The following is a 23,034-nucleotide window of genomic DNA, read 5'->3' as shown; positions in this document are numbered from 1 at the left end:
AGGGTTAAACATATAGTTACCATGCAGGGTTATTAGGAAGATTAACTTTGCTAATAGATATAAAGAACAGAATTGTTTTTGGTCTGCAACGTGTCCATAAATTTTAAGTCTTCCTCATCCTTTTCCTTGTTCTTATTATTGCTGCCACATAGTTAGGACTCAATTCTCAGGCCATAGTAGATGCTGAGGAAGGAGGATTTGAACAAGCTGCCTTCTCAAGCCCAGTCTTAGGGATTTTTGAATTTTCAGTATCAAAGGAATCTCTTACTTTGGAGATCTGAAGGCCATTCCAGTATATTCTTTAACCTCATAAAAAATGTGTGCCCATGGCTGCATCACCTTCCTCAGCCTGTCCCCACACTCATTTCCTCTTCACAAGGCGCAGGATTACTCAGGGGACATAAAGTGCCTTTGCCTTGGTGACATCATTTTTCATCTCTCTCTGTAGAAGGTCCCCTTAGCATTAACAACCCAATTGTCATCTTCTTTTGCATGAAATGTACCTCATCCTGTAACTTGACCTGGTAGGAGTGTGATTAGTTAATTGATGTGGGCGCCTGACATTTTCAGGAAAAAATGGATACCTCAGTCATCTTTCTTCCAATGCAATGGAAAGTGATTAAGTTTTGGTGGTCTCTCAGTGGGGGACAGCTGTTTTCTGGTGGATATTCAGAGACTTGCAAATTATAGATATTAAGCTGTTCTTGTCTGTCTTTTTCTCTTTTGTGGAGAGATGGCAGGGGGGGAGGTCAGAAAGGACAAAGGGATAGGCTCTGAATAGTTGTTTTTTTTTTTTTAATCTCTATTCTTTGTAATAAACCTGTTCATCCATATTAATTCCACCTTGTTTGCGATGTGCATATCTGGCCACCGGCAAAATTGTGAAATCTCTGAAGTTTCCCTTCTCTGTCCTTGTCTTTTATATTCTATACGGCTTTGCCCCTTTGAGGGACTCTTTTTCACTCCCCTCAGTCCCCCAGAGCTCATGGCCGTCATGTCAGGAGCTGAGAAAAAACACACAGCTCATGCACACTTAGGTAAAAAATCACCATCACTGGCATCTAGAAGAAGACCTTCCCCTCCTCCCCTCCCTGAGGACCTGCAAGGTAGTGAGGCTCACAGTGTCTTTCCCTCTTCATCTTTTCTGGGTCATTCGAAAATATTTTCTGGGTGTTCTGGAAATCAGGTGAGATGTACGATCTTTATTGAAGAAAAATGCACAGATGCACATACACACATATTGATTTGTACAGTATTTTGGGGGCTTTGCAGCACCTCTTAAACACAACATGGAAATCTTTAAGAGTCCTAATGCAGAGTCTAGGGCAGGACTTCCTGTGCGAAGGCTGGGATAAGTGGGGAGGGCCGGCAGAGGGATGGGGCTTCTGTCAATATCACTTTATTCTCCATTCTTTCCCAAGACATAAAACCAACAGTGGAAATATATCTAAAAATTGGTATTAGAATAAAAAGAAAGTGAGCATTAATATTATCAATGCACATACAGTGTTTGTGTTGTTGTTTTTCTTTCTTAATCAGAGGGTGCTGAGAGATAAGACACATACCATGACACCATTATGTGTCATAACATGACCTAGTAACTCTGTCTTAAGGGAAAAAGAAAAAAACCCAAACCAAACCAAAAAAACACAACGTTTGGAGAAAGACATTTTCAAGTGGAGACCAAGCTGAAAGGTTACGGTTGGCCCATGGGAATTGATTCAGGGATACTCTTTACAAAGTTTGTTTTGTTTTGTTTTGTTTTCTAAGGAGTCCCTAACTCAGAGAAGAGTGAACCCTTAACCATGAACTTCTGCACACACATATAGAAGACAGACACATGTTTGAAATTTTATGTTTCATTTGAACATTCCATGAGACTTGAAATTCTACTCCAGAATATGTCTGTATTTTCCTTAATGTGAATTTCTTAACCTTTGAATGAAATTGGTGCTCCAGGAAATTATTTTATTTTAAATCGTGTGTGTGTGTGTGTGTGTGTGTGTGTGTGTGTGTGTGTTGTTTTAAATCGTGTGTGTATGTTTCCTCATTATCCTTGCTTCCTTCTGCGGTGAGGATGGTGCTAAAACTACATTTGAAAAGCTGGGGTTCAGAGCTGAGGTCACCCTGAATGATAGATGTCCCCAGACATGCTGTGACCATTTCACAGCATCCATTATGATAACAGTTGAGGAGATATGAACAGCCAAGGGCTTTATAAAAAAATTTAAGCAAGAGTAAAAGCAGAGAGAGTAACTACTGACTAGGGGTCAATATAAACCATTATCTCCACAAGGAGGCCTTGGAGAGGTGGATCTCCAGGCTAGTGGGATGCTCTCGTCTGTATTCCACCATGGTCCATATTCAGGTGTTGAACATGTTTTTTTCACCAAAGGCTAAAAGCTGTCCCTAGTTTGTAACTGGTACTCAAAAAATATTGTGAAATGATATGACTTCCTCCAATCAACCAGAATAGACTGAGAAACTATTAGCAGCTCAGCTCCTTGCCAGGGTCTACCATCCTGTCCTCAGTGGAAAGAACATAGTTGTTTGGAATCAGAAACCAGGGTTGGATCTCAGGTCAACTTCATAGAGGTATGGACTTGGGCAGATTACTGAGCCTCTCTAAACCTCAGTTTCTTAAAAAATATTAACCACATAAATTTGTGGCGTAAAGTAGCAGTAATGTATATGAACGACAAGGTCTAATACACAGTAAACAGTCAATAGTGGTAGCTACTATTACTATTATATTACTATTAATATATACAAAGAGACTATACAATATCATATTTTGTAATATATGCAAAGAGACTATACAAACTGCAGTTCTTCACATTGAATTGTAATTGGACGAATTCTGAATGAAAAGAAAGAGGCCAATAAAAGGCAGTATGTAATTAAGAGCTTAAAGATGTAATTTATAATGTATAGACTTTAAGAGTTTAGAGGAAAGCAAGAGTAATTAAGACTAGAGAAGAGAGGGCTGGAACTGGACCATGGGGGAAGATCTGTGTAGATAGAAGGAAGATGAAAGTTCATAGTTCACTCAATTTAGGAGAAACCACCAAGATGAAATTTTGCAAGATACCCTTGAGCAAAGTGAGGAGAACCATTTATATCAGTTGTGGGCTAATTAAGTGAAAATAGCAAGTGGGAGGAAAAAAAGAGACAATAATGGCCTTTAAACATCTCTTTGGTGACATCCAGCTTGATTCATTTTAGACTTAAGGGTTTATGTGGTTATAAAACCTTCCCGTATCTCCTCTGCCACCCAGGGTTTTTTATGGCCATCACACTGTGGTCCCCACAATCAGGAATAACATATATGGAGGAATGATTGTCCCATTCTGTACATTATATTTTACACATACATCACTGACAAAGTAGAATATGTACAAAACAGGGGCAGATGATGGTGGGAAGTCTGAGGAGGAAGAATCATGTCATCAGAATAATAAAGGAAAAGAAGAGATAAGAAGACCAAGAGAAATGGGGTGGCTGTCCTCAGGTACTTGCTGAAAAATGGTGTGAAATGGACCTTTCCAACTCCCAGTCCAGGTCACGTCCCCTTGGTCCCACTTCACATTGTGCCTACAGCACCCCTGTCATCTCTTGTTTGTGTAAAGTCTTAGGGACAGTCCAGCCAGGACATGACTCCTCTAAACAATAAAAATTCTAATAAGTATCAATATAACAAAAATATATGTATACAGCTTCTCCAAAGACACGCCTTATCTCATTTCTTATTCACAACAGCTGGTAGTCAGTGTGGATATCATCACCCATATTTGGGAAAAATGTGGAACGATGAGCACAAAGTCACACGGCCAGTAAGTGGCAAAATCAAGACCGGATGTATATCTTCTTCTACTCTAAACATCCTTCTACAAGACTAGATGTTAGAAAGAAGTTGTGTGTGTGTGTGTGTGTGTGTGTGTGTGTGTGTGTTTGTATGTGTATGTGTGTTGGGCATTTTTTTAAATTAATACATGATGATCCATAAATGACTGACAGCTGAAACAGGGTTTCTCTGACTTTGGCTATCTTGACATTTTGGGCTGATAGCTATCTGTTGTAGGGTGCATTCCTGTCCATTATTGGGTGTTTACTAACATCCCTGGATTCTACCAACTAGATGCTAGTAGCAAGCCCCCAGTTGTGACAACACATGTCCAGACATTGCCAAATGTCCCCTGGGGCAAAATCATTTCCACTTGAGAACAACTGATTTAATACCAGGTTTAATTTGTTTTAAAAGAGAAGCCCAAGCTAAATTAATAGGCACTGAACACATATGTGTGCACACGTACATGCAAATATGGACAAAGAAACCTCCCAATGTCTTTAGGCTTCTTCCGGGAATCATACCTCCCCAGCACAAGAAGCAAGGTGCCATCTTGGCTTTCATTGCTAATGTGGCATGAGATTTGGGTGGTGTGTAAAATGGGACTTTCACTGGCTATCAAGCAAGGTACTTTTATTTTCCCAAACACCAAATGACATCGTTTCCCCAATAAAGACTCACAACACTTAGCTATAGGAACCCAATAAGTCAAATTGAATTTTCCAACAAAAATGGATACTTATCCAGAAAACATAGAAATCTTTACCCCAGACAACGTATCAACAAGGGTGAGAGCATCAGTTGAGTTATACATTCTCCCCTTGAATTGAGATTTTTCACTTGCTCAGATGTTTCTCGGACTAACTTTACTAATGAATTTTCACAGTGGTTTAGTCCCTTGACTACGAAGCCACAGTCTGGACTTAATTATAATATTCTTTCCTAAGTCCAGGTCTTTCATCAGACCATTAACAGCTAGAAAAGATTTGCTGACATGCCATCTAAAGTAATCTGTCTTGTTTATAAGTGACAAAACCAAGAATGCAATGTGTGTGGACACTGGTAGAGAAAAGCATATGTACATACCGTGAATATATAACAGCACACAGCACCTGTCACAACTATACTTTTATTTAAATGTCTTACCAGTTCTTTTTAAGCCAGAACATATCTATCTATCTATATATATATAGATAGATATATAGATATAGATATATTGATATATATTGCTACTTAATATCGCAAAACAGTGATGAAAGTACAACAGGGAATATCTCTATTGTAGACTCACAATTTTAGAAAGAATTTCAAATTGGTTTGATATATTAAAAGATGCCTGGATATGTGTGAGACACTGACTTTTGTTAAGAAAGATGTGAGCAACGTACAAATACATACATACACACACACATACACACACACACACACACACATATATATCATGTCTCCAAAACACATGACACATCATAAGGCTCTTTTCAAAACAAAAAGTCAATAGCTCAAAACCAAAGGAAACACTTTGTAATTTTATGTTTCTTCCTGTATTCTTCACTGAATTAGATCACTGTTGAAGGAGCTCTGTGTTTCTCAGGTAACAGTAGCGTGTCCTAAATAAATCCCAAGGCCAAGTTGCTCATTAATCCCATGTGTACTTATTACCCATATGCTCACGTATCATTATCTCCTGATTATGTTACTGAAATGTCAAGCTGAATATGTTTGAAGTTTTGTATTCTGTCCATTAGGTAAAAGAGTCATATGAAAGAACTATAAAAAAACCAAACTCACCATAAATCAGAATGCAAAGGATGCTTACTGAACGTCACCCTGAAACACAGTCTCCACAGTGGGACACGTCTGCATGCCTCCCAACAGCATTTATTCATTCTCGTGGCAAAACACATTTGATTGCAGAAAGTATATAGATATTAATTTCCATCCAAATGCCCATTTCAATTCATTATCTAGAGAGGTAAATATTCACGAAGGTGACACCCAAGTCAGTACTGACCTTGGGGGATAATACATTTTGACTTTTTCCAGAACAAGTAGTTCACATAGAGTGTATACACATGTAAAATTCTACCTGGCATATTAACCATGAAAGAAAACTAATAACATCTCAAATTTATTATATATATGTGTGTGTATGTGTACATGTATATATGTGTGTATATATAGTATTATAAATTACTTATTATTTTCAATTTTATTAAGAATGCAGAGCAGGGAATTCCCTGGCAGTCCAGTGGTTAGCACTTGGCACTTTCACTGCCATTGGCCTGGGTTCAATCCCTGGTTGGGGAATTAAGATCCTGTAAGCTGTGTGGCACAGCCCGAAAAATAAATAAATTAATTAATTAATTAAATTAAATTAAGCAATAGGTCCAATTAAAAAAAAATGCAGAGCAGGAGTATTTGGAGTTCACTCATATGTGAGTACAGTGTAGATGTCAATGCAACGTGATTTTCTTTTTTTTTAAAACATCTTTATTGGAGTATAATTGCTTTACAATGCTGTGTTAGTTTCTGTTGTACAACAAAGTGAATCAGCCATATGCATACATCTATCCCCATATCTCCTCCCTCTTGCGCCTCCCTCCCACCCTCCCAATCCCACTCCTCTAGGTGGTCACAAAGCACCGAGCTGATCTCCCTGTGCTATGCGGCTGCTTCCCACTAGCTATCTATTTTACGTTTGGTAGTGTACATATGCTGATGTTTCTCTCACTTCACCCCAGCTTCCCCCTCCCCACTCCATGTCCTCAAGTCCATTCTCTATGTCTGAGTCTTTATTCCTGCCCTGCCACTAGGTTCATCAGTACCATTGTTTTTAGATTCCATATATATGCGTTAGCATACGATATTTGTTTTTCTGACTTACTTCACTCTGTAGGACAGACTCTAGGTCCATCCACCTCACTACAAGTAACTCAATTTCGTTTCTTTTTATGGCTGAGTAATATTCCATTGTATATATGTGCCACACCTTATTTATCTATTCATCTGTCGATGGACATTTAGGTTGCTTCCATGTCCTAGCCATTGTAAATAGTGCTGCAATGAACATTGTGGTATGTGACTTTTTTTTTAAATTAATTTATTTATTTTTGCTGTGTTGGGTCTTCGTTTCTGTGCGAGGGCTTTCTCTAGTTGTGGGAAGCGGGGGCCACTCTTCTTCGCAGTGCGGGGGCCTCTCACTATCGCAGCCTTTCTTGTTGCGGAGCACAGGCTCCAGACACGCAGGCTCAGTAGTGGTGGATCATGGGCCCAGCCGCTCTATGGCATGTGGGATCCTCCCAGACCAGGGCTCGAACCCGTGTCCCCTGCATCAGCAGGCAGATTCTCAACCACTGCACCACCAGGGAAGCCCATGACTCTTTTTGAATTATGGTTTTCTCAGGATATATGCCCAGTAGTGGGATTGCTGGGTCATATGATAGTTCTATTTTTAGTTTTTTAAGGAACCTCCTTACTGTTCTCCATAGTGGCTGTATCAATTTACATTCCCACCAACAGTGCAAGAGGGTTCCCTTTTCATCACACCTTCTCCAGCATTTATTGTTTCTTGATTTTTTTTTTTTTTTCGGTATGCGGGCCTCTCACTGTTGTGGCCTCTTCCATTGTGGAGCACAGGCTCCGGACATGCAGGCTCAGCGGCCATGGCTCATAGGCCCAGCCGCTCTGCCGCATGTGGGATCCTCCCGGACTGGGGCACGAACCTGTGTCCCCTGCATCGGCAGGCAGACTCCCAACCACTGCGCCACCTGGGAAGCCCCTGTTTCTTGATTTTTTGATGATGGCCATCCTGACATGTGTGAGGTGATACTTCATTGTAGTTTTGATTTTCATTTCTCTAATAATTAGTGATGTTGAGCCTCTTTTCATGTGCCTCTTGGCCATCTGTATGTCTTCCTTGGTGAAATGTCTATTTAGATCTTCCGCCTGAACGGTACACTAAGCAAATATGCAAGCATATGCTGACAATTAACACTCCAACCAGAACCAGAAACCAAGATTGAATCCAGATAGGCCACAACTTAATTTCGTGTGTGCACTTTCACCATGTCTAGTCACATTCATTAACATTAGGGAACACTGAGAGGAGCTCATGAAAGTTAGGAGATACAGACCTGAGATGACGGAGGGTGCATTCAGCTGTATGCTAGCTCTCTGCTCCTGTACTGTTCCTAAACCAGGCACGCTGTCTGTACTTGGCTTTCACTTAACCTGTCTGTACTTTAATTCAGTTTATCAAGTAGTTATTTTCCCATTCACTGTATGGCCAACATGAAATCCCCTTCTTTTGAAAAGGTAAAAGGGGCACATGTATCTTTTTCGAATTATAGTTTTCTCCAGACATATGCCCAGGAGTTGGATTGCTTGATCATATGGTAGCTCTATTTTTTTAGTTTTTTGAGGGACCTCCATACTGTTTTCCATAGTGGCTGCACCAACTTACATTCCCACCAACAGTTTTGGAGGGTTCCCTTTCTTCCACACCCTCTCCAGCATTTGTTATTTGTGGACGTTTTAATGATGGCCATTCTGACAGACATAGAGAACAGACTTATTGCTGCCAATGGGGAGGGGGGTGGGAAAGGGATGCATTGGGAGTTTGGGATTAGCAGATGCAAACTATTGTGTAGAGAATAGATAAACAACAAGTTCCTACTGTATAGCACAGGGAACTATATTCAGTATCCTGTGATGAACAAGAATGGAAAAGAATATAAAAAAGAATGCATATATATATATATATATATATATATATATATATATATGAATCCCTTTGCTGTACAGGAGAATCTAATACAGCATTGTAAATCAACTGTATTCAATAAAAAATAAAGTAAGTAAAAAATGCTCAAAAGGGAATATCTGGGATGGAGGTGGATAATTCAAGGACCTTCATAAGATAATCTTTTTTTAACCTAAGAATGGCTATTCACATTAGGAAGATCAAAATGAGGAAGTATTTGTTTGACAAGCTACTATCTTTTCAAATCTCTAAATGCCAATAAGATGCCCTTGCCCTGAGACTTATATAAAATAGCAACAAGACAAAAACAGACTTTCAAAGGGTTAAAAATGGGCACCTGGACAGAGGTAATATTTAAAATATTTAATAACCTCCACATCAGGTCATCAGCTGATGCAAACATACCAGATGCAGGTGGCAAGCACCCAGGGTGGCCTTGCTGCTTCACACCAGCCAAGTGTTGGTCACCACTGAGGCCACCACCCCCACTTTTCCTAAAACCATCATATGCCTAATCACCTTTGCATGAAATTATAAACTTGGAGATTCCTACAATTACAGGTAAGGCAGAAGGCTTTGTGTGGTACTTCCATGAAGAATCAGAAAGAGGAGAGTCAGTTGAGTGACAGGATTCTGCATCTCCTCTCCCCATTTCCCCCAAAGCCGCCATATGTGTAATTTATTTTACATAGAAACTCTGCATAAGACTTCATTTTAGAAACCAAAACATTCTCCTCCTAAAATAAGTTTAAATATTTAAGGTCTTATTTCTTGGAGCACTCGTTCTTTCTGAGAGCTAGAACACAGCACTGATTCTTTTCCTCAGTCAGTGTGAATGACTTTGGGATCTGCCACGTCCTTTCCTGATGGCAGCCATGGATGGAGGAACAGATGCAAAGCTGTGAGTGTGCTGACCATTGAACAAATCACTCAGCCTCTTCAAACCTAAGCAAGAAGGTCCATTGAGACACGTAAATAGCTGAAAAAGAGGACCAAGGCGACACAGAGACCTCACAACTCAGCCAAATAATAGCCCAGGTCGAAGGGACAAAGGCAGGGGAGCTGGAGAATAAAGCACAGAATTCCTGGGTCTGGCTTTCCGAGCAGCTGGCGACGAAAGAAAGTTGTACGCAGTGCGGGGTGGCCTTTCTCTGCCAAGCAGACTCTCTGAGGCCCGCAGAGCACATGCTCATCATGGGACCTCATCTGCGGTGGAGAGTAACGGTATTCAGCCTATGCTTGTTCAAAACCCTCCCTCCCATCTATCCCCACTGGGTGAAAGGAGGTTAGGGGCTGGATATGGGTTGAACTCTGCAGCCCGAAGACAGAAAACAGATCTGAATGCAAGCCAGTCCTTGCCTTATTAGAACATATTATCGAAGTATCACACAGAGGGGTTTTCTTATTAGCACCAACTTTAAAACAAACAAACAAACAATAAAACAGACATCTATCTTACAAAATCTAGGAGGGGTACAGTATGATGGAGTGATGAAAATACTGCACTTAGAGAGGAAGGTCTCTAGGGAGCATGAAACAGGAGCAGACACACTAACAGTGGACACTAATTGTGGAATCCACAAGGGCACTAGTGATGGGCACAGAGCCTTAACGGTAAAGGCTTTAGCGAGTAAGACAACCAAGTTTTACAACCAGCCAGACTTACAGGAAGGGTTTGCCACAGGGATTTCGAGTTATGGGGGAAGTGCTGCCTGCAAGGTTAGAATAAGGCGACCTGCGCATGGGGGATGAATCTGTGGGTCTAGACTGATAAGGCATTTCTCACCCTGGGTCAGAGAGAAGGTCTGCAAGGTTGAACATCTCAAGTTCAAGAACAGCTCAGCCTTAGCTTTGGGTTCAAGGGAATGGCAGATAGAATGTAACAGAGTAATGGACTCTGGAATCAGGGAAATGTGCGTTATCATCCTAGGGTGACCACCTGTAAGCTATTTGCTCCGGGGTAAATCACCTGATGGTCCATGCTGGCACATGCTCACCCTAGAATGGGGAGGAGGATAACTATCACATCAAACTGTGGGGAGGAACAGAATGAGCCCATCAGGTACCACCCCTAGCATGAGGTGTATGTTTGGAAGCCCTTCCAGGGAAGAAACACATCACTTAACTTTATCTCTCCTCTCCAATGCTCTGACATTCCAATCTGCTGGTTTCATTTCTTGTGACTGTGTCGAACGGTCCCTGATTATTGTAGAAGGAGAGGCATTAATCTCTCTTTTAATATCATGGTGAGCTCAGCCTGTCTCCAATCAGAAAACAATCTGCCCTCGTTGACCCCAATCCTGTAACCTGGCAGGGCTCATTTACTCAAAGGTAAGCTCCGTGCATGGGGCAGCGCGTCGCCAGGTGACTGCCATGGAGTGTGGTGCAGACTTGGAGTGGGGCTGAGCAGACTTCTTACCCACAGCCCCTCCCAAAAGCCCCATTTCACCAAGTGGGCTTGTGGGTTTCCTTTCCTCCTGTGAATTGATAAGCTCTTCTCACCTCCCATTATCGATTAAGCATAATCTGCAGCCCACAGACCGGGCACAGTTGATGGGAAAGGAAGCTACCTGTTCCAAGATGAGAGAAGAGACAGGGAAGTTGTTCTCATTCATATAGGAATCCTAGAAGGCATAAATAGGGGGAAAGAACCAAAAAGCTTAGGCCTGTGTCCCTGGGTGTATGTGGCCCTTTACATGGGTTAAGTGAATCAATTTTGCTCATCAATTTTTAATCAAAGATTGTGGGAAAATATTTTCCTCATAATATACACATGGATGTAATAGGGAGCAGAATGCAAATTTGTCTCAGTGTTTAAGACAAAATTCAAGAAATAACATGCTTCAGCGGCCACGTGAAGATGAGCTTTCGGACTCCCCTGGGTTCCTTGCACTCTTTTTTCCATCAAGCAGCACTTCAATGGCAAAGTTTAAAAAGGATTAGCCTCGGCCATAAAACAATAAAAAAGAAGTCATTTACTAAATGTTAATTGAAACAGGCAGAGTGAAGGAAGGGGGAGAGAAAAGAGAGAGAGAGGTGCAGAAGAGAGACAGAGAGGGGACAGAAGTAGAAGAACATGGGGAAGGGAAGGAGGTGGGAAGAAGGAAGAAAAGGAAGGAGCATCAAAAAGAAGGCAAGGGCTTCCCTGGTGGCACAGTGGTTGAGAATCTGCCTGCTAATGCAGGGGATACGGGTTCGAGCCCTGGTCCGGGAAGATCCCACATGCCGCAGAGCCGCTAGACCTGTGAGCCACCACTACTGAGCCTGCGCGTCTGGAGCCTGTGCTCCACAAAAGGAGAGGCCACGATAGTGAGAGGCCCACGTACCACAATGAAGAGTGGCCCCCGCCTGCCACAACTAGAGAAATCCCTCGCACAGAAACGAAGATCCAACACAGCAAAAATAATTAATTAATAAAAAGAAGGCAAATTGGAGTGAAGGAGAAGAGACATCGAAGATAAGGAAGCAAGAGAAAAGACTCAGGAAGAGGAAAGAGGTACTTAATACCATGAGCAGGACTAGAGTGGAGGACCCCGGTGCCATGGCTTTGATTTGAAGAGATACTACTATCTTTTGTTGTTGTTGTTTCTGGACTATGTGAACAGCAATCCAGATCTCCCCCTCATCAACTGATTTTCAATGAACAGTAGGCTTTCACGAATGTACGGAGAAATACGTACATAGTAGCCATTTCATAAGTATTTTTGAATGAAAGAATGATGCATTTGAAGGTGGCTTAGCATTAATAATGCATGGAGCATTGCAGCAGTACCTGATTTTAACCCAACATTTACAGGAACAACAGAACACTTGTACTATGTATCCACCAAAAGCAGCCTTCAGCAATACCCAGAAGGAAAGCACAGCTCTCTGAACCTTCGGATTTAACTTCCCTCTGCCCGAGTCTCCTGCAAATGGAGAGCTTAGGATACTGGGAACACTACATATACTTCTGCTCGGGTTCACTGATTTTTTTCTCAAGGTCTGTTCAAGGATGCTTCTCCCTAAGGCTGACACCTTCTGCCAGGGTTTTCTGGAGGGGACATGCTCCTTACTTTTCTAGAGGAAGCTCTTTTCTCCACTCCCCTTGTGAGGTTCACTGGCCAAAGCCCAGAGGCAGGGATCATACCTGATCACACCATGACAGAGCCCAGGAATTAAGTGAGGAACTCAGACAGTCACGTGTCTCTGTAAGGTAAGGACTGATTCTGCCCACAGTCCCCCTGACATCAGAGTTAAAATGAGAATGTTTCCATCTGCCTCGGCAATCCCTCAGCCCTGTGGTGAAGGGAGAGTGAGCCCCTCCATCGGATAGGGAGGGTGGGAGGGAGGGAGACGCAAGAGGGAAGAGATATGGGAACATATGTATATGCATAGCTGATTCACTTTGTTATAAAGCAGAAACTAACACACAATTGTAAAGCAATTATACTCCAATAAAGATGTTAAAAAAAAAAAAAGAATGGAAATGTAGTTGTCCCTGCCTTGATGGCTATTGTAACTGATTTTGAGAGAATCCATGTTGAGGTTCATTGTTAATTGTAACAAGTCTAATTATTGAATTCCCACGTGATGTGTGATTTATACTGAGTTACTCATGTTATACTTACACTGATTCTATAAGGCTCATGTTAGTATCCATAGGAAATACTCACTGAGTGAGAGTCACATCAACCCAGAATTGTGTGACCTATGCCCTTTCTACTGTCCTCTGTCACCTCCCCATTGCCCACCTGTTGTATAATACGTTCACCCTTGTAATACAGAGGGTCAGTCTGGTCAAAACCAGGAAGTTGGTAACACTTTTCTTGGACATTCTAAACATTCCCCTACTTTGCCTTTCCCCAACTCAGAACATTCTCTTCCCCTCCTTCAAACACCCAGCTCTATCTCTTCTAGAAACGTTTCTTTTGGAAAAGGTCTGTTTCTCTCAGTCCAGCAGAGTTCAGTACAGATTTAAATTCCTATATTTTCTTTCCCAGTGAGGCTCTGTGTCTTAGGGCTTCTCTGTATGAATTGAAAGGCTTCTTCTCACATCTACAGATTCAGGGATTAATGGAGTTAACAGAAGAGTTGTTTGGGGACAGATGGGGTGAGGGCGTTGGAATCCAGTGGGCTTTCCCAAGTGCAGTGGGTGGCAGATCTCTGTCAGGACTGCCCTTAGAATAGGTCTTGATGGAGGTTTCACATTTGGTTACTGTGCCCACAGGCAAGGCAGCACCAGAATCCAACAGACGCTTTTCTCCCTTCTTTTCCCACCTTAACATAATCAGGCAAAAGCCAATGGTAATACCCAAAATACATGGCCACATAACCGAGAGTGGAGTGGGGAAGAGAAGAAGGAAAACCAAGAGGAAGGGAGGAAGGGAGGAAGCAAGGGGGAAAGGAAGGAAGAATGGGAGGGAGGGGAGGAGGGTGGAAAGGGAACTGAACATATATATTCATCAAACAGTAGCCTAGACTCACACCTACAAGCATCTGTCTGTTAGGCAAATCTCTTTAGACTGCTATTTGCCTTGGACAGTCTTCAGAAGGATATATCTGCTTCCAAAGGTGGAAAGTTAAAAATAATATACACCACGAGCTGTGTTTTGGCATTTTCCTTCACTTTCTATCTTCAACATTGCTGTTGTCGTCCTTTAAAACTCAATCACTTCAGCTGATCCACGGAACAGATGGCATTAATCAACCCCCCAAGAATATGCACAAAAGCAATTAGAAATGTAGAGACATGGAATTTATGACAGCAAATCAATTACCAATGATGGCAAATCAACATGGCTTACCCAACTTCCCCTGTTTGTTTTTCCACGGAGCGACCTCTGATAGTAGTAATGATCCCTAGTTTACCCCCCTGCCAGAGGGGGGATGAGAATGGGACGCTGAGATTTAATTGCATCATCCTTAATGACTAGTTCTCACTCTGCTGACAAAAACCAGCATAATTTACAGACTACAAGATGCATCAGGATGATGGATACAGACAGCATGGGCTGTATGGTGTCATGCAAATATGAAATATACTGCACTGAGAATATGGTCGTTTGGTATTCCCTGAGAAGAACTTCTTTTCAGAAAACAGAGCACCTTTTCTACCATCTATAACTCTCATTTGTCAAAAACAATGGGAGAAGCTACAGAATACATTTTAACCACAAATCTGTGCCTTCTGTGAGTTTACTAGCTCATAGATTCCTAGGGTTTGAATTGACATGGTTCATGATTTTCTTTCTGATTCTTTATGATCTCTGCAGATTCTGAAACTTTCTTCCTTAGGCCCTTATTAATTATCACCTGAGTTAATGTAATAAGCTCTTCCTTGGCTTTCTTACTACTAGCCTTCGCCCGTTTTAATCTATCCTTCACACGGCGATTTTTTTAAAAACAAAAATCTGATTAGTATTATCTAATTACATGTGCAAAATCCTTTGATGACTCTCCGTAGTTATAACAGTAAAAATCAAAGACTCCCATGTTTACCTAGTTGTCTAGTTTCTCATTCTACCCCTATACCTACGAACCACTCTTACAAGTAGTCACCACAACACGGAAAGCCTGTAATAACCTCCCCTCCTTTCCCCAGCCTGAAAATTTGACTTTAAGTCTCTGTTTCCCTCAGATAGCCTGCCTTGATGCCCCAGCCAGTTTGAGATGTTCACCTGTGCCTTACATTACACTCTGCGCTTACATTCATTATAGCATTTATCACTTTGATGTGATTAAAGATTTATTTTTCTGGCTGCTCATGTTCAAAGTTCCTTGGGGTCATGGACTCTATCTTCTTATGCATCTTTATTTCTCCAGCTTCATAGAAAAACTTGACTTTAAGAAAGAGAACCTTTCATTGGAATTCATTTCTTCAACAAGTTTTTCAAATATGTAACACACACATATGCTTAACACTTAAATCTTCTCCCAACCACAGCTTAAGAAGATGACATCAGAGACTCAGGATTATGTTATCAGGCAGTGTTGTAGGTTTGCAATTAAATAAGATCTTTCTAGTAATTTATGACTAAAGCCCCATTAAATAAACGTTTCCTCTTTATACTGACCCTGGGCTATGAAGAAGGACTTTTATAGCAATATATATCTGTGTATTTTCAGACTATATAAGAAACACTCATTAAAATTGCAAAAGCAAGTTAGTAAAATTAGCTCAAAATTGGTACTGAGGTCAAATGAATGGAGAGACTTTCTCGTTTAGGAACAAGTAGCCATTTGACACAGAAATAAGATCATGCCAGCAAACTCATGGAAATGTTCAGCCCTGTGTAAAGGCAGGGGTCCATTTATCAGCTCCATATCCAGTCAAATTATCTAAACTTCTGTTCTTTCACTTAAAAGCTACACATGCTAACATCTTCTTAACATTTTCAAAACTAGAATAGGTAATACTTGTCACTTGAAAAAAAAAAACCCATAAAACAAATACATTTTAAAAGATTCTAGCAGCTGGACCATAGAAGGATCTTAGTTTAGAAATGAAAAATTTTAGTTGGAACCCATTCATTTACCCTCTCATCCATGCATCTGCCCAGTATTTTAGATACTGACTACAGACATTCAAATAAAATATGATAATCAGGGAAATGTGCATCTAGTTGGGGAGACAAGGACTATAAGAAGTGTTATGGAAATATAGTAGTAATATAAAGAGACATTTGACCCAGCCTGGGGAAAGTGTGTTTGTTGGGGGAGAGGGGGATGGAGAAAGTGACAGAAGATAAAAATGTGAAAGGGCATTCTAGACCAAGCAGACGGCATATGTAAATAAATGCAAGGAGATGTGAGAAAACATGGCTCGTTTTGGACGGCGGAGTTCCATAAACTGGAAATAAGGCAATGTGGGAGGAGTGACTGGGATGAAACTTAGAGTATTAGGCAGAGCCCATTCAGGACCAGCCTTCTGCTGAGAAAGGAAGCTCATACCTGCTATTTATTGATAATTAATATGTTTGGTCTGGCATCTATAGACTTATAAGATATGACGCCAGCAGAGGCACCTTTTATGGCATTGTTGTGTGTGTGTGGTCACAAATCTTCAGCAAGCTTATGCCCTTTCCTTATCAAGTTTTAAACTCAAACTTGTAGAAGAAAAAACATCTGGTGCTCCTCCAGATATGAGGCTTCCTATCTTTGACCATTGTGATGTTCAGCATCTTGCATCAAATCTAGATTCCAATTGTTTGGTTGTTTTTTGAAGGTATAACTCAGGAGTTGGTTCTTGTGGAAGCGGCTGCCTCCATGCCCTTTGCTATGGATAGACTGCAGAGACTAACCACAGAGATCCCAAGGCAACGTTCTACAGACGCTCACACATAGACCCCATCAGAATGCATGGGAATTAATTTCATATCTTGCAAAGACTCTGATCTTTGGAAATAGATAGATATAGGTCCAGACCCTAAATTTTTTTTCATTGCTTAGCTTTATGATCCTGGGAAATTTATTAACTTCGATTAACCTTAAATTTAGTCATCTGTAAACCCGATTTAATAAAGTCTACCTGGCTGTGCTGCCTTGTCAAATTATGCAAACACGGCACGTGGCGTGAGAGATACAAAGTGCATAGCAGTTAGTAGGAATTAAAACCCTATTAAGTTGTTATTCTAAATATAATTGCTTAACAGTTTTGAGCACAATTATCCCAGAAGTATCCAAATGGGATGACCAGTAGGCAACATCAACTGTTAAAGACAAAAATGTATTGGGACAAATAAGGGACAAATAAGACCTTAATAATCATTTGATCCAACTTCTTAATACACCAGCATCATTAGGATAAGTCAATAACATTTATAAGGACATCTGCCAGAAAGTGTCAGAATTTTGATGAATGAAGACAGTTTCCCCTATGAATTAAAAAAATGTCATTAGGCTCCAAATGAGTACACTGAAGCTTCAAAATAAAGCCTTATTGAGTGAATGACTTTTGTATTCTGGCCTTTCAGGTAACTAGAGCATCTCCTCACTGTCCTATATGACAAGGATAATTAGCTTTGTATATATAGGTCGTATTTCAGCAGAGTTCTGACATGTAAGATAAAGGGCTTTGGTTCACCAACTAAAGGCTTTAGGAACATTGCAAACGATATCGCGTTATTTTGTTTTGTAACAAATGGACACTGAAAAGTAAGGCAATCTAGGTCCCACTAAAGAAAGAAAAGTAAGGCAAACTGGGTCCCACTAAAGAAAGAAAGGCAAGAGGGGCAGGGAAAAAAGAAAACTACAACTTAGAAGACAGTCATTCATTAGAATGAGAATAAGAGGTGGCGGTGAGTAAGGTGATTCTTATAGAACCTAACTTTCTTACAAGTCTATACTCTTGTGTGAAAATTGCTAGTCTAGCTGTTCATATTTTTCAGTTGTGGAAATATGAATCTGGTTTGGAGACGGGGACTATACAGACAGAAAGCCAAGAGAGTTCGTATGGATGGTGAAAGACGAGCCCATTCAACCATGGGAAAATCTTCAGGACTCTTCCAAACGAGCATTATAATGCTTCTTTCACTTCGGATGGCCATAAATGCCACAAAAAGTATACCGCAAACAGCTTCCTGCTGAAGATAATCTGATGTTTGTTTATTTATAATATTACGTATTGATTGTGTTTGTGTGTAAGCTTCAGATAACTCAAGTTACAGTGCATCTCTTTATTTGAAGATCTTTAGGAAAATGATTGACATTTTCCTATATTTTCGATAAAGTTCTGCCTGTGATGAAAGGGGTAAAGAGTTTTTTATTTCTCTCTCAAGGCTGTTATCTGTGTGAACCTAATATGTAGCAACAAAGAGATAAGATGTTTAGAGATCATCCAAAGTGACTGATTGGTCAGAATGAAGGCTCTTTATAACCATGTAACATCCAATTATTGTAAAATAAAGTGAACAGCAACCCTCTAAGTGTCTCCTGCATTCCTCTTATCTTTTGAATGCAAGTTCTCCCACTATAATAGTCTTTCAACGTACCTACTATTCAAAGAATCTCCTCTGTAAAATTTGAGCTGCTGTTCTATTTGGAAGTAGATACATATCTCAATTGCTATTTTATACCTGAGCTGTGAGCACAGAAACGATGCATCACCTGATGGGCATTTGGCATCTTAGCTGTGGCATAACTAGGGCTAGAACTCCTAGCATTTCAAACTCCTGGTTTCACTTTAACCAACTATCAAGTCACATCGTTTCTTCTTGTGTCAAAGGAGCTGATATTATATGTAAAATGGTTTCTCATTTAACATTGTCCTATCATATCTACATTTGAAATTAACTAATTCCCTCAGGGTAAACTCAAAGGAAGTGTGATAGCTATTTAATATGCTGAAAATCCGAAATTGGGGAATTTTCAGAGTTTTTATTACTGGTGGGTAATTATGTTCTCTGCACAGATTCATATTATCTATACTGTAGCTGGCCTTCTAACTTAACTTTATTTAATTTTGTTTAATTAGAAACTTATAAAATCTACAACTGGGTAAGCATTCTTTTTTCCCTTACAGCTAAATTCCCAAGTTTTGCTCAGATTATGAGAAAATTAAACACACACACACACACACATAAACACACACACATCCTACATACACACAGCAAAAATTATTATTAGAAGAATGGAAGCAATTAAAAGTTGTTTTTACTTGAACAAAGTTCACAAGTATACCATGGAGCATCTTGGGTAAATAATCCATTTCCAAGACAACTGTCATGAACGACTTGAAGTATTATTTCAAAATATAGAAATAATAATCTTGGGAAAAAATCTTCCAAATTATCTATAAGCTTACACAAATTGACTATTTGAAAAGAGATTTCTTTTCCTCATTAGATGCGTCTAAATGTTAATGGGTTGTAGATAACTAGTAAGTCAAAGTGGACAATAAAAGTCTGGAAGAATTGTAGAATGTTCTTTTTTTTTTTTCTTTGAGGTTCTGCATCATAGGTTTCAAAGACCACAGGATTGAATTCAGAAGTAATTTTCTGCTGCTATTCTATTGTTCACTGGATTAATACATTTTGTTTGGCAAAATAAAAACATTTAACATTATACTTTAGGAACATTGACTCCAAAATATTTAGCAAGCAGCGTGCATTCAACTGAAATGCTGATTGGAAACAGGTAAATTAAACTGTCCCTGATGAAATACTAAAGATCATTATCACAAAGTTTTATTTTAAATGTTCAGAATTAGCTTTATTGCGCATCAGTAATGACAAGCATGAGCCTTAAACTCATACCATTTAGGTTTTATGAGCATTATTATAACATTAACCATAATTCAATTAGTTTACAGAAAAAGCCATTCTATAATTTTTTTCCTCGCTCTTAAGGTGCTACATAAGGAAGCCCAAACCATATTCCTATAGAGTATGTTCTATTTATTTCACCCTTATTCCTCATCCCTCTTTCATGGATCTTCAAAATATTCACTATTTTCAGGTAGGTAAATGTGCTAAAGGAAAAACACGGCTATTTCATTGCCACACCTTTGCATCATTAGGACAATACTGACCTCTAGTGTTTTAGGAAGTAGAGAAACTAACTCAGCACTGTGCCTAACTTCCTCTTACTGAACCACTTAGATGTTTTTCTAAAGCACCATGGGAACATTTTTACTTAAAAAAAAGAAAAAAAGGAGGAGGAGGGGCTGGAGGATGTGGGGACAGGAGGAAGAGGAGAGAAACAGCAGATTCTACACTGTCTCTCCCTATTCTCTGAAATAATTTCTGAACTAAGGCCCTTTGGCTCCTCCTTTTTAAAGAGGTTGACCTCTTCAGCACTCCCTTAGAATACAAACTTTAATAAAATCTTTATAACACATTTCCACTAACTATTGATTTTGGATCCGCCAAACTTCCAATCACAGATAGAAACACTGGCTCAGCTTTGGACCATTCTCAGTAAAGAACATTTGTCTAAGTGTCTGCCTTTGAGGTATAACCCTCGATTAAGTATCTCTTACTTAAGGTCCTCTTGGACCTAAGGGGGTGGGAAGTGAGGTAGAGAAACTTGTAAGTAGTAAGTGGTCCTCCTACCCTTCTCTAACAGTGATGGTTCAGAGTCCAAAAAAAAAAAAAATAGTATCAAAACTGTTCCAATACGGTTAGATATTTCTGAGGGTCATGGGGGGGGGGGGTTAGCAGATAAGGGAGCATGCCCAGAAGCTTGAGGAACCTTGATAAACCATCTTTGGAAACAATACAGACGACTTAATTGCATTCTTTCTCATTTAGGAGTTTCCAGAGCTGGAAAAACTTCCCTTTCTCTGCCTAGAGAGGCAGCTGAGCAATTGAGCTTGAACCTCTGATGGCTCCAGAGATTTATTCGAGTTTGACAAACTAGGTTCTTTAAATACACAGTGCAGGTGGCACATCCCCAGGTGTCCAGCCTTCCTGCCTATTAAATTAAATGCCCTGCACTTGCCGAGGTTAGAGCTTGGACGACAAAGTGTACACTTAGTGCATACTCATTATGCGTTCTTTGGCACAAAGATTTTGGGGGTGGAGTGCGCATCAAAGCTCTTCCTCCTATAACAGGGTCAGCCATTGATCTTGTGGTTTGACTACATCGGGCCATGACTCTTAGGCCAAAACTCCCAACCCTATTAAACCGATGACCATTGGTTGCAAGATACCCCAACTGGAGCCTTCTGCCTAGGAGAGAGCTGAAAGCCTTGGATTGTGAGGCACTGGGCATACTACAAATCCGAGCGAGGCAGCCGCATTCAGAAATGAGCCTCTGTCACCGAGTGCGGTGGCTGTGAGCATCTCTGTCTCTGGAAGCTCAGCCCCCAGTGCATCCAGTCTGAACCGGGGGCCCCGCTCGGGAAAAGCCCCAGCTGAGACCAGGCAGGCAGAGAACGCGGAGCTGACGGGAGGCGGAGGGTAGAGAACCTTCCCTTCTCCCCCGAACTTTGCGATTCGGGGAGAAGGGCAGGAAATCCAACGGGGCCGGCTCCTTCGAGCTCTGCTAACTTTTGGGATGGTTAGAGTGATAGAAACACACCAATCAGCATTTTTCCCCCTTCCCCTCTGCTCAGAGCAGACACAATTGAACACGCTTGGACAGTTGAGTGTCTTTCCAAACGCCAGCGTTTCCCACCTCACCTACCCGCCCCCAGCTCCTGGAACTCACAATTTGCCGCTGTTAATCCTAAATGCCACAAGCCGGAGAAGAACAAAGTGAAAACGCTGGTCAGCCGTAGTCCAGAATCCATTTCCCCCGAGTAAGAGGTCCCTCCCAATCGAATCTCAAATTCGCAGGCGCCAGCCGCGGCTTCTTCTTTCTTTCTCTGTCTCTCTCTTTCTCCTCTGCACCGCCTGACCCCTTCCCACCCCCCTTCGAGAGGCACTCGCGGCTTCACTCCATCCCGTGCCCAAACGCTCTACGGAAACCGTGGCGGGGGCTTCTCCGGGGCTGCGGAAGGAGGTACTGTCCCCGCAACGGCCGCCGGCAGCACTCGCCTTCCTCGCTCGCGTCTTCCTCCTCGGCCCCCTCCTTAAAGGTGCAAACCCCGACCCGACGCAACGGCAGGCGCCGAGCTTGCTCGACCGCCGACTGCACCTCGTCGGCAGCTAGAACTGGAATCAGCACCCGGGCGGCGGACAGCTCCTTATAGGCAAGCGTGGCGCGCGGCGCCGCCCCCGGCCTGGCCCGCCCCTCGCTCTCCGGTAGGAGCGGCCTGGGCGGGTCTTCGACCGGCTCCGGCGCCTTCCACCCTGGCCGGCCGGCGCTGCGGTGCGCGCCGGCCAGTTGGAGGGGACCGGGGAGGGAGCGCACATTTCCATCTCTGCCTCCGTCTCTTTGGCTTCCCCTCCCTCTCCCCCCCCCCCAATGTGTGTGTGGGGGGAGTGCATCGAAATTTAAACCAGGTTTTCGAAGAACGATGCTAAAGGGTTACTAAAAGGAGTTGGAACACAGAAAGCATTAGCAAGAGGGAATTTCCCATGGAAAGCTTGGCAACGAGATGTTTTTTTCTTTTTTTGAGAGGAGAGGGAAGACTTGAATTATTGAATTACGCGATTGAACTTCCCCTGTGTTTGTTCTCTAGGATGGAAGGCTGGCGGGTATTGGTAATATTGGGATTTCTGATCTAGCGGTTTAACGTGGTCCCAACCCCGCCCCCAGCTCCCACCTCCAGTGGCTCAACCTTTCACGGCGGACCACGTCTGCGTCTCACTCCCAGCTGCTGGCTTGTAGCTTTGGGCAAGTACTGCAAGGTGTTTGGTGCTTTCGGTTCCGGAGCCCGGGAGGTTCCTGGCGTCTGAGAGCGACGGGGAGACAAATTGGGTATGGTAATGATGAGAGTCAGGGTGGTCCTGGCTGGCTCATAGCATTCGAGATCTGAAAGCTCCTCTGGAGCGGTTTAAATTAAAATGAGAGAAAGGAGTAGTTTTGGTTTCTTCCTAGAAGCTCCCTATTAGAAACC

At 41.6% G+C, this 23,034-nt stretch overlaps 1 protein-coding gene across 2 annotated transcripts in view; it reads right to left on the bottom strand.

Moving 5' to 3' along the window:
• CNTNAP5 (contactin associated protein family member 5) overlaps positions 1–21,919 on the bottom strand; it is an 877,416-nt gene extending 855,497 nt beyond the window's left edge. For both annotated transcript variants that reach the window (XM_033860287.2, XM_019931771.3), the window contains exon 1: positions 21,741–21,919. In XM_033860287.2, coding sequence (XP_033716178.1) covers positions 21,741–21,822 — 82 coding nt within the window. In that variant the 5' untranslated portion in view covers positions 21,823–21,919. The remainder of the gene's footprint in view (positions 1–21,740) is intronic.
• Positions 21,920–23,034: the final 1,115 nt, after the last annotated feature.

This window comes from Tursiops truncatus, chromosome 7, assembly GCF_011762595.2.
Source record: "Tursiops truncatus isolate mTurTru1 chromosome 7, mTurTru1.mat.Y, whole genome shotgun sequence".
Taxonomy (NCBI): Eukaryota; Metazoa; Chordata; class Mammalia; order Artiodactyla; family Delphinidae; genus Tursiops; species Tursiops truncatus.
This window is presented reverse-complemented; position numbering and strand designations above follow the sequence as displayed.